This window comes from Macaca nemestrina, chromosome 9 (genome assembly GCF_043159975.1).
Source record: "Macaca nemestrina isolate mMacNem1 chromosome 9, mMacNem.hap1, whole genome shotgun sequence".
Classification (NCBI taxonomy): Eukaryota; Metazoa; Chordata; class Mammalia; order Primates; family Cercopithecidae; genus Macaca; species Macaca nemestrina.
Window position 1 is genome coordinate 129,022,901 of NC_092133.1, and position 12,903 is coordinate 129,035,803.

A 12,903-nucleotide genomic window follows, 5' to 3' on the forward strand; every position below is an offset into this window, starting at 1 on the left:
TTTCAAAGTAAATCAAGAGATTTGTGATTATAGTGTATTTTAAGAGAACTGAACACAGAAATTCTATGTGTTAATATTATGCAAGTTACTACTGCAATTGCATGTTCTGTAGATATATTACATATGCAAAATTAGGAGCTAATTCCTGATTCCCCATGTATTAAAACTCATAATTTGATATTCTCACATTTATCTAAAAATAATTCCCTCATGGTGTACACATATTTATTTACTTAACTGGGAGATACGAATAATGAGGTGAAACAATTACATAAAATTAACACGGCATCTGAATTAACTTCTCTAAAGTTGAACGACTATCTATTCTATTAAGACATATTGACAGCTATATTAGGGATAAGTATGTTCTAGTATTTCACCATTAAAAGAAGTCTCAAAACCTCATGTTAAATTTCCCATCTCCTGCCCTGTCAAATGTATATAACAGTATCTATTATTTGCAAACATGTCTAATAACTGGAATTGGCAGAAAAATCAGCAGTGTGGTAGCTTAAGTTAGAAACTGGCCAGGCCAGGCCAGGCGCGGTGGCTCAAGCCTGTAATCCCAGTACTTTGGGAGGCCGAGGCGGGTGGATCACGAAGTCAGGAGATCGAGACCATCCTGGCTAACATGGTGAAACCCCGTCTCTACTAAAAATACAAAAAACTAGCCGGGCGTGGTGGCGGGCGCCTGTAGTCCCAGCTACTCGGAGGCTCAGGCAGGAGAATGGCGTAAACCCGGGAGGCGGAGCTTGCAGTGAGCTGAGATCGCGCCACTGCACTCCAGCCTGGGTGACACAGTGAGACTCCGTCTCAAAAAAAAAAAAAAAAAAAAAAGAAACTGGCCAGGCCTAGAATTTTCAAATCTTCCCTCAAAAAAGGGACAAAATGAGGGCAATACGACAAGGGCATAAAAGCTCAATCTTCTCTCCCATTATGTTTTTCCTGTGCTTTCCTAGGACATCTTTCTCAACTACTTGAAAAACTCTAGGAAAGAGTCTGTTTTTCCATCCAGAAAAGTTGGGAACCACTGCATTACATAATAATCTTTACCGATATAATCGCTATAATCTAAAATGTTTTCTGCACTCAAAAAACTTAAAACTTCAAATATGACCTTTACCTTTTTCCATTAGGGGAGTCTTGTCCAATTCCATAAGCAAGAAGAGCTGCAGACGGTTCGTGGATTAATCGCAAAACATTAAATCCAGCAGCTCTAGCTGCTTCTCTGTGAACAATTTGCTTTCAATGAATTTAATTTATCACATGTTCAATTCTACATTTTTAGAAATGCTCTGCTAAAGATTCTATACAAAAGCTACTAAGATTTCATAAGTAGAACATGAAGGATAATGATCTTTAGAAGCAAGAATATAGAAAACAAATGAATGACTATAAGAGATCACTTTGTTTAAAATTGTAATCTTCAGAGCCCATATTCTTGACAAAGCAAGCAAAAAGCACATATACTGAGTAAGAGAAATAAAGCTCTCAAAAATGTCAATGTAAAAAAAAAAAAGTTCAAAAGACGAGAGTCTTTTGGGGCTCTCAGAGTCTAGGACAGGTGTCCTGTCTTCATGCTATCCAGAACTTCCCCATTCAAAGTACTTGCCACACTTTATCATAATTATCTTGTTAATTCTGTGACATCAGAAACCATGTCCTGTTTATCTCTATTTACTCAACCTTCAATACAGTGTGGCTTAAACAGTAATGAATACATATTTATTGAAAGAAAAAATGCCTATGAAAAAACTGTAGAAAGACAAATTTATAAAACACTTGAAATTTTCCAATTTCTTTAATCTAGTGTTCAGTTTTTAAAAGTAAATAAGGCAATTCTCTGCCTCAGAGGCAACTTCAACGCCCAGAACCTTGTATGAAACTCTATCCTGCATAGCAAAGGCATAAAAGCATACCAATACATTTGCATAATGACCTGTAAAAACTATAACTTTTTTGTTTAGATTAAGATCTAAGGTGAAGAAATAATCACAAACGTTTTCTAAAACTGCACATGTAATTCCCACATAAACCTTAATTACAGAAAACTAGTCAAAGAGATTCATAAATGTCAATTTAACCAGGTAATTTAAAATGTTTCTGATCAAAACAGCTGAGGGTACACCATATTTAATTTTATGTTCTCTTGGCATATGTTTTTTTGTTTTTTGAGACGAAGTCTCGCTGTCACCCAATCTGGAGTGGAGTGGCGCGACTTTGGCTCAATACAACCTCTACTTCCTGGGTTCAGGCGATTCTTATGCTTCAGCCTCCCGAATAGCTGGGATTATAGGCGGCACCACCATGCCCAGCTAATTTTCGTATTTTAATAGAGACAGGGTTTTGCCATGTTGGCTAGGTGGGTATCGAACTCCTGACCTCAGGTGGTCTGCCCCTGCTCAGTCTCCCAAAATGTTGGGATTACAGGCGTGAGCCACCACACCCAGACTCTTGGCATTTCATTTAAAAAAAAAATACATATTAATGATCATTACCTTACTAAATTATTTACAAATACAATTTTATTGCCTAAGGTACTTTCAAATATAATGTTAGCTTTTACTATATAGTGATTTTGTATTTCCTTTAAGCCAGTAAGATAAACCCCATATACTTACCCAAGAGCATTTTTCTGCTTTTCTCCGAAATCAAATGGGACAGTAATAACTACATCATTTGCATCTGAGCCCAATACAGAATGTGCCGTTTCTGCATATTAAAAAATATAAAATTCTGATGACAGAAAAAAATGACAAGTGATACTTTCTGAGGTTTATTAATTTATGACAAAGATCTCACTAAACATATTTCCCAATTCACTTCCTTGCCCCCATGTCAATTTTCTTCTCTGCGCTCTTAAATCATGCAGCACTTCTGGTGGTTTTGGTGATATCTTTTGGACACAGAATCAGCTTTCCAAAGACCCTGGCTCTTAGGCTTTAGTATCAACCATCTTCTAAATTAGACTGACTCCATGGAGAATAAGCTCCTAACGCATATGTGTGAAGACACAATGTCATAATGTTAGTTCTCTACATTTAAAGACTGCCTTCCATCCCCCAAATTCTTAACATCATTACAGGGCTGAAGGGAGCCTTATAAACAATCTATTCCAGAATTTCCCAAATTGTTCGACAGAATACCACTCGGCTCAGAGCCTTTCTCTGAACTGCTAATAAAAGCAGACCTACTTAATCTGCCTAAATTATTGTTCACAGAATACTGTCAATCTTGAAGTGCCACTATTCACCAAGCTTACTTGGCCACTAAATAGGTTTTGAACTCTTATTTGGCCTAATCCATTTATATGACTTATAGGGAAATCAAAGTCAGGGAAGGCAAGTCATCAAGGGCACATATCAATTAGTGCCCCAACCAGGTCTACAGTTTATATGTCCTTACTTATCTGTTCTATCACTCTGTTTCTCCCAGGATCTAAAAATACCTCTAACTTTTCTTTTTTAAGGTCAACTTTCAAAAGATCATTAAAGGTAACTATTAGATATCTTTTGCTAAATACCTTTCATTTTACTAAATATCAGTCTGACAACATCTTCTGGGTTAACAAATCTTGTTTCTTCTCCAGTATCTATTTCATATCGTAATTTCCCATTTTTTTCAATGACCTATAAAATAAAGTATAATTATGCTAAATAAATTTTAATAAAAATGCAAAGTTTCAAATCAACATTACATGTTATGACCTTGGTAATTACTCTGTGTAACAGGAAAGCAATAATAGAACCATACTCACTAAACATTTACTTTCCGTGATGTATTTCTGAGCTTGCGGATCATTGGAGCTGTCCATAAAGAAAGATAAAGATAGCTAAGTATTAAAATCAGTATTGTAGATATATAAAGTTTAAAGAAGACTATATTTCTCAATATCACTGAACAAATATTAAAATATTAACAAAGTTATTAAGCTGCTTAACACTAAGTCTTCAAATATTACAGAAGATAGAAATGGAGTATTTATAAGGGTTATAGTAATTCTACTAAAGTACTGATCTTTGCATTTGAAAATAAATAGCTTTCGTATTCTGGCCTTGCTATTAATAGATGCTATATATTTTGAGGTGACTTTTTATATCCATGATTTTATATCATAGTTTCACACCTGTGATTCTGAAGACCTAACCACTGAGATGAGAAGGTTGCAAACTAAGGGCAAACCAAAGTAGCTAAGACCATCTTTTGTTGCTTGGTTTCTGAACACACACCAACTCCAGAAACCAAAAGGTTGAGCAAACTATGAATGCTGTTTATAGAAAGATGCAGAGTACTATAGATATGCATATATAAACAGATTTAAGCAACTTATGCAGACTACAAAATGTTTTCATGTACATTATCTCAATTTATCCTCACGACACCTAATTGGGTGGGCTTGGCAGGTATTATTTTAGAGAAAAAGAGCTTCAGAGAGGGGCAATAACTTATAAGATAACAAGGGGCAGAGTCAGTACATGAGCCCAGGTCTTCTCTATCAGACTACTATTATTCATACTTTACCAGGCTGCCTCCCACTCATCTTGTAAATGATCACAGTACTTCTGTCCCTTGAGCAGGGATAGAAATCTGATTCTTGGCTTAATGTCATCTAGAAATTAAGATAAAATAGACTAGTATCCTTCCATTAAACCCTTCTTCCAAGGAGCTGTGACTTCTATTTGTTTAATAAGATAAACTGAAAATTCATAGTGGCTAATTGCTGAAGGGTTACAGAGCATCTGGAGACCTTAACTTGTTAAGAGGCAGACAAAAGGGGTTTAAAATGGACTAATTTGGCTTCGGACTCTGGAATACTTTCAGGTTCCTCATACTTCCTTCTCTATCACCTAAAATATCAATAGGACAGGAGATAACTAACTAGCTTGCCCAAAGTCACACAGCTAATTAATGGCATAACTGGCTGGCACCCAGACCTTCAATACAAAGTTTAGTATTCTTTCCATTAAACTCTTTGCTTCTTCCTTTTCCTAAACTCAGTATTTAATATTAACTATATGCCAAACACTGTAGGAGTAGGAAAAAAAGATAAAGTGTGCTCATGGTGGGTTCTGCACCAATATTAGAATTTCAGCATGACACTTTCTAGTTCTGTTTTCTTTAGAATTTAAGTCAACCAGAAAAATTTATACTGTTATGTGTAGGCTGTCTACCACCCAGACAAGATAATTTGCCAGGAAAGATATTTTACAGAATTTGTAGAACTCTTAGAAATGGAAAATTATTTCTCAACTGCCGTATAAAGAGGGCCGCTGTCCTCTGAAGACAGAAAGTACATATAGCTCCAAGGGCCGCAGACAGGCAAAGACACTTAGCAGAGGAGAAAGCAAAGCAAAGAATGGAGGCAACAAAGAACCACAGACATCATCACAAAGTAGTGGACTGATCCGTAACTACATACAAGTGAAAACTTTATTTGTCCACACCAGGATTACTGAACAGAAAAACAAAGGTGGTGGGAAGTTGGTATACGTAGCACCTTATTTACACGATGGACTTGAGGAGGCAGTTAATCCTATGGTTGTGTCTCACAACCTTTATTAGCAATGCCATCTTCTCTTCCTCCTCCTTCTTAAATATCCCTTATGGTCAACAGCCCACAGGCTTGGCACACACCAGCACTAATGTGCTCGAGTCTTTCCCCCACTTGTTACATGACAGTGCATTACACATCTGAAAGTGCTCTTACATTCATCTGTTCCTTTGATCCTCACAACACCCCTGTGAGGTAGGTAGGACAATTATGAGTTTCCCACTCTATAAATGAGGAACCTGAGTTATGGAATGCTGGAAAGGCTTTTCTAAGGGGGTTCAGGTAGTAATGGTTGGGTCTACCACATAGGCAGATTCCTGGCTTGCTTTCTTGCACACTGTCTCCCTGTATTGCAGTTTTCCTCCCCTTAATAATTTTAGCCTATTTTCCTGTGTACTTATTCAAAACCTTTCCCTTGACTTTTATTCCCACATTAGGGTTACTTTACCCATTGAATTTCACAATACTACATCCAAGTATTAATTCCACTTCTCTTCCTCAGCACTCCTTTCATCTCAAAGAAATCCTTGTCTTATGCACTTAGCTACCATTAATAGATTTATAGAATACAGGCCTAACTCTCCGTCAAGTACTTCTGTTTTTTCAGAAAATCTACCTACCTACCTATAATTGACATATATCTTTCCATATAATAGCCTAAGACAATTGAGACAATGAATATAGCTGTATCCATTTCAATGCCTTAAGTATATGCTCTTTTAAAGCAGAGTCTGTATGTCTGGTGTGGTGCTTAGAAGTTCATGAGCATATTAATAAATATTAATACCAGAGAATGCTACCTTACAATTGTTACCAGTATTTCAAATATACATATGCTGCTGTGACAGAAAATATTACAATTAAAATTTCATTTTCTTTTTGCCTTTTATTATGCTATTTCAAAATTTTTTAGAGCTGAAAGGTACTAGGAAAAAAAAAAATCTAGTACAAATCCCTCAATCTGGAGATGAAGAAATTGAGGCATGAATTAGATGGGCACGGTGGCTCACGCCTGTAATCCCGGCTACTTGGGAGGCTGAGGCAGGAGAATCGCTTGAACCTGGGAGGCAGAGGTTGCAGTGAGCCAAGATTGCACCACTGCACTCCAGCCTGGGCAAAACAGTGAGACTGTCTCAAAAACATAAAAAATAGTAATAATAGAAAAGGGCAAATGATTTGTCTGATGAAACAAACTGTGACAGGATTCGAATCCAGGAATTCTAACTAGATTCCAGCATATTCTACCACACCAGCTGCCTCACACCTCCACCCCTGGCTTGGCAGAGCGGCTTGCTTGCTGTCTACTCATGGTTCTGGGTACGTTCCCACTGCTGCTCTGACCATTTCTCCACCCATGTGCATTTCCAGCATTCAGCTAAGCACTTGGGGCTGCAAAATAGAAAATAAAACCTCCCCCAACATGCCCACTCTTTGTTTTTCTTTTTTTCCAACTTCTAGATTATGGGAAAACTTTTTAAATCCCAAATATTCCTATTTGTATTCCTAAAAGTACTAAGTAAACCACTAAAAGCTTTAAGTTAGTTTAATGACAGAGATTAATGTCTTCCCTTCTAGAGTAAATCGGAAGTGTGGCTTATCACCTTCATCTCTCTCAAAGTGTATGTCTGAGGTTGGGAGGAGGCTCATCTATTCAGGGCTAGTGCTTAAAAGGAGTCATCTATTGCAGGCAATCTTTATCCACACCATCCTCTACTGTTCCCAAAGTTAAAAGGGAAACAAAGCTGTTCTCTTCCACCAGATGCCATTAACTACATAAACTTCTGTCTACAACATCTGAGAAAAAGGAATCTTGGAAAGCTCAAAAGTAAAGTTTTCTAGGGCTTACCCTGTATAACATACTAGACAAAAAAATAACAGAAAAGAATGAAATCAGCTAAAAAGCAGATTGGAAACTGATATAATCTGAATTGTTTCCACAATGTTCTAATGGCAACCGAAACTTCAAGATGTAATTTAGGCATATCAAGGGACCCAAATAATATGAAATGCAAAGAATTTACATACATTTAATATTTTATAAAATGGCCAATATTTTATATTGAAGATTATCGATATAAACCATAACACACTATGGTGGCTCCCTGGCACTTCTTATTTCCTTATATTGATAAGAGACTAAGAACCAGTAAAATGAAGGCTAGAAAGACAGTTTGACAAGAGTGCTTACTAGTAGATATGTCAGAGACACAGTAGTGGAAACGTAAGAGATTAAGGTACAAATACAGGTTGTGCTTATACTAGTCTAATGAGCCACACAAGTATTTTAAAAATTAAGATTTCAAACTCCATGAAGCAGTCAAGTTAGACCAGCAAAGGAAAGATTCAAGCAATGAAGTCACAGTATACATCCATACTCCTGAATTTTGTAAACTAATGTGCCTTACCTCAGCGAAGGCCATATGCATTAATAACTTAAACGTGTACAGTGCTTTTAAACTTTTAAACTCTTTCACATCTATGAACCATGTGATCCTCACAACAACCCTGTGAGGTAGGCAGGGCAGGAGTTATTATTGATCCCCATTTTACAGATGAGGAAACCGCTGGAGAGAGGTAAAGTAAACTGCTTCACATCTGTGACAAAGCTACGATGAACCAGCTCTCTAGAACATGGCTCCATTGTTTTCTATTAGGCCACCCCTGGCATTTCTGAAAGGTCTTCCATTTGGTGGAGAATCTTGGGAAAATGAATTAGCAATTATATTTGTACTATCTGGATATACATGGTTCATCCATGTTTTTTTCTGAGGACATAGAAAAGGAGCCAGGGATTCAGAAGGCAGGTTTGGAAAATAGACTTCTACCAGTTTAGGAAACAGAGCCTTTTGTAATTGGTTCCTAGCTTTTGGTATTCGAAATCAACCTCTGAAGCAATTTTTCAAGGCCTAGCTGAAAAGCACCAGTTGCCTCTTCCACTGCTGTTGCCAAACGTCTGACTGCGATGACAGCATCCCTGCGGAGCTCATTGGCAGTGTCTTGCTGAGCACTGGCCTCCTCACCAATAGCAATCAGCCTGTCCAGTTTTTCTTCCTCCCGCTTTGAGAGTTCTCGTGCCAATCGCCTGTTTTCTGCCAACTCGGCTGCAATAGTCCTGGCCACTGACCGCCTTCTTCGCCTTGCCCACCTTGGAGGGGGCTCACTGGTCAAGGGCCTATCCCCACCAGAAACAAAACCAGCTCTCGAAGAGGAGACTGGAGTCTGCGGTGTGGAGGCTACCCCAGGAGTGCTGCGGCTGGTGCTGGTGCAGGGGCTAGGCTCCCCAGACACACCCAGTCTGGCCATGGGGCTGCTCTGACAGGGAGCAACTGCACCTCTGAAAAGGCTGTGGGAGCTGCTGTAGCTGGGGGTCCCTTGAGAGCACCCTGAAAAACAAAGCAACAATGTTGCAAAGAGAACATTCCTGCTAAGGGAATGCTTGGAGCCAGCAGCAGAGCTGAGACAAATTATAAACCTATGGTTGTTCCTGGAAAGCCTCTTTCCACCAGGGACTGGGAAGAATCCATTTCCTTAATCTGGACATTGTGACCTGTTTAATTTCACCTCTAAAACTTCTCCCTTGCCTTCCTGAACCCCTTTGTACATAGCTATCCAACCCACTCTAGACCTACACATTCCTAACTACCCATTATTAATAATGCCAGAACTAGTTTGGTTCTAGAGAGCACTTCTTCTAGGTTTAAAGAGTTCTAATACCTTATGTTGCTATGGGCATAGCTTTTGAAAACCTAGAACCCTTTAGCTTACTATTAGGTTTTTAAAAAGGTGCATGGGGCAGAATGAGGCAGAAACAGGAACTATGCTGAAGAGGACACTATCCAAACAGACACGGCTGTTTAGAGCCATGTGACTCTGGGACCCGAATCCTTCACATGCTTAGGAGTTACCTGCACCCGAGGATTCATCCCAGGAGTCCTCGAGGTCACTGGTTTCTTGTATCCGGTCACTGATTCTTAGCTGACAATCCTCATCTGATTCCTTAACTGTTTTCAACATAGGCTGATGATCAGCTGCCTGAGTCCTTTTTGATTTTAGAATGCCGGTTCCCTCTTCCCCTGGGGCGTCAGAGGCCACTAAACTCTGATCACAGTGCTTGGCCCAAGCAGCATCCTCCATTAAGTTGTCTGGGTCAGTCACTATCTGATTTCGGAGAAGCTGATCCAACGTATCATAAAATGGACAGTGTGGTGGCTCACCCATACTTGTGGCATGGGCAACATAGGCCTTTAAATATAATGCCTTCAGAACTTTAAACTTGGAACGGCACTGACGTTCGGTGCGGCGGAAGCCCTCCTGCTGCATTCGCTTAGACACAGCCTGATAGACATCTGCATTGTGATGCACAGTCTGGAGGCGCTGAATATACTCTGCCTCGCCTAGTATGGAGAGAAGAGTTCGTGTCTCCTGTCTGGACCACCGGATGCCCGCACTGCTATTGGCACTGGCCATTGTGGGTTGGAAAGGAGGGCTGGGCAGCTTCTGGACAGCAAGGTGCAAGTCTGAAGGTGTGGGGAAGCTCTGTGTGCTCTCAGGATATCTCCAGGATCTTCCCTCTCAGGGATAATTGCTGAGAAGCCAGGTCCAAGGACCGCATTTCTGGCTGGAAGGCCACAGGGGAATGAGAGTTACAGGAAGGGTGTAAGGATAATTTTGGCAGCAAGTTAAGTGATGCTACCTGTTAGTAGGTCATAAACAGGCATGAGGCTAAGACTGAGACAGCCCAACTTCGGGAGTTCACCCAGGGTAGACACTGCACCAAGGACCTAATGGCTTGGTAACAAAAGGGCCAAATGCTTTCATGGCTGAGAGTTGGTACAACAATGGATCTGTAAAAATCACCCTTGTCTGGTGAGCAGATGGGCTGGGAGGGAAAATCACCTGGACCACGAGGCAGCTAACTCTAAAGGAGTCCAAGCATGACCATGGTATAGCAATCTGAAAGATGCTCAGTCTTCACTAATCATAGCACACTGTGGCTCTGTGTTACCCATCTGACTGTCACTATGGGCCAGAAAAGTGAGTTTAAGTTGCTCTGCTAATACAAAGCTTTTTTGTACAATATGGCAGAAGAAAGCCACATAATTACCGTAACCATCTGCCCCCAAACAGCAGCATAAAACAAACAGTAACATATTGTTGGCTACCAGGGGAGAGATCTATGGAAATATACTGTATCTGGACTGTATCAATGTGAGCATCTTGGTTGTGACACTGTACTATAGTTTTGCAAGATGTAACCAAGGGGAGAGGTGGTGAATCCAGTCATGTGCTTGACATTTCTGTATTATTTCTTACACAGCAGCATAGGAAACTACAATTCTCTCTAAATAAAAAGTTTAATTTAAAAAAGCAAACAAATATATTGTTGGCTACTCAGTGATTCAGGCTTCAAGACCCATCTACAATTCTTTTTTCTACATTTTATGATTTGAAAATATTTGACACCAACTTATATTTAATATGCTCAGTACTTTGTCAACAGGTAAAAGGATATGGGGATATGTTTATTGTCACCAAATATTGAATTATCTCCAAACAACTATAGTTTTTGGCTTAGTGCATAAATATCCTAAGGAAAAAGATTAATATCAAGTTCAATTTAATTGAACACAGGTAAGAGATACAAAATAAGATAAACAGGTAAGAGATACCTGTATAAATTTAATCTATAATATCCAAATTCTAAATCAACACAAGGACATTTTTACTTACATTCTCACTAAACAAAGTTGAAAGAAAAGAACCTGGGGCAGAGGGTGAGGAGACCTGATCTGCAGTCTTATCCAGTTTACCCCCTAACCTAAGGTAAAAATTTCTTTGTACCTTGATTTTCTCATCTATAAATGGGGAATGATAGTATTTGCCTTGACAATTTTACAAGGATGTTGAGAGGATTAAATAAAATAATAGATGTGAAAGCACTTTGAAAATTTAAAAACACTCTATCAAGTATTACTACAGTAGTGAAAATGAAAACCCCTAATTATTACAGCAATCTATAATTTCAGGAGACAGAAGTCTGGGGAAGCAAGCCTCTTTTAATCTTCTAATTAAAGTTACAACAGATGATTAATCTCATTCTTACATAAGATGTTAATTTAGCTGTTACTCTAATGATTAAATTTGTAAGTCCAATGGAAAAGTTAGTTCCCAGAAAGTGTCACAAAAGATCATGAGGAAGAAAACCAATAGTGTCTACATCTATTATGAACAATTGTAATAGATTCAGCAAAATTCAACCACATTATCAAGAAGTCTTCAAATTCCCACAAAATCTTTGAAATCCTCTCAGTTAAAAAAAAACTAAAAATGTGAACAATCCAAATTACCACCTCTGACACAAATTACCAAAATTAAATGAATGTTAGCATTTATCAATACTAACAGACCTGTCAGCAAGAAACTAACATCTGAGTGAATCCCATACTGGAGAAGATCCAACACTAATAATCAAAAGACACAGCCTACTGGGGGTACTCTCTAATGACTCAGTCATAAAATGAAGAAACAAACTATGCTGTTTCTAGTTTCACATTATGCTTAGAATTTATGAACATGTTTCTATTACTATATTTAAAAGTATCATTTGATTCCATACCTTCTGCCCAGGATCTGCTTTACTTTCATTACTGTATTTGAAATATTTCTTATTCTACTTTGTTTTGCTGCCAATCCAACAATCTGAAAAAAATATATATATATTACAATGCATGTAATTTTAAATTATTTCACAAGTACAAAAATGAGGGGACTAGTACCTCTTCATTTTCTGAGTAAGCAACAACAGCTGGAGTAACTCGGTCACCAGCATCATTTGCAACCACACCAGCCCGGCCATCCTAGAGAAAAAAACACGAAATAGTCTCATTAGACGTATTCAGACATGTGTGCACCAGTGTTACTTTGCCATCTGTGTGGAAAGAAAAACTGCTTTCTCAATATTTTAAACTCGCAAATTTCATTACCATTTAATTTCCTCGTTTTCATAGAAGGCCTATAACTCCATGAAGAACTGCCTCATGTTTTCAGTCTGCTCTGCAAAGTCAACAATTGAATCAAAAGTAATAACAACCTTTCTACACACAAAACGAAGAAGCCTATTATTACGTTACCTTTCCTATTTCTTTCTTACCATGACCATTTCTTTTTCTTTCTTTCTTTTTTTTTTTTGGAGACGGAGTCTTGCTCTGTGGCCCAGGCTGGAGTGCACACTACAGTGGCGGATCTCGGCTCACTGCAATCTCCGCCTTCAGGGTTCAAGCGATTCTCATGCCTTAGCCTCCTGAGCAGCGGGGATTACAGGCGAGCCTGGATAATTTTTTTGTATTTTTAGT

General features: G+C 38.6%; 2 protein-coding genes across 2 annotated transcripts in view; both read right to left on the bottom strand.

Moving 5' to 3' along the window:
* Positions 1-12,903, bottom strand: part of LOC105490645 (heat shock protein family A (Hsp70) member 14) — a 32,656-nt gene that overhangs the window by 18,637 nt on the left and 1,116 nt on the right. Inside the window, exons 2-7 of the mRNA XM_011756488.2 lie at positions 12,328-12,408; positions 12,168-12,250; positions 3,758-3,806; positions 3,524-3,629; positions 2,622-2,712; positions 1,124-1,228 (exon numbers count right to left, since the gene is read on the bottom strand). Coding sequence (XP_011754790.1) covers positions 1,124-1,228; positions 2,622-2,712; positions 3,524-3,629; positions 3,758-3,806; positions 12,168-12,250; positions 12,328-12,408 — 515 coding nt within the window. The remainder of the gene's footprint in view (positions 1-1,123; positions 1,229-2,621; positions 2,713-3,523; positions 3,630-3,757; positions 3,807-12,167; positions 12,251-12,327; positions 12,409-12,903) is intronic.
* On the bottom strand, positions 5,413-10,162 carry LOC105490644 (Myb/SANT DNA binding domain containing 7). The gene is made up of 2 exons (XM_011756487.3): positions 9,457-10,162; positions 5,413-8,934 (listed from the first exon to the last, which is right to left on the bottom strand). The coding sequence occupies exons 1-2, from the start codon at positions 10,016-10,018 to the stop codon at positions 8,411-8,413; spliced, it is 1,086 nt and encodes a 361-aa protein (XP_011754789.2). The 5' UTR covers positions 10,019-10,162; the 3' UTR covers positions 5,413-8,410.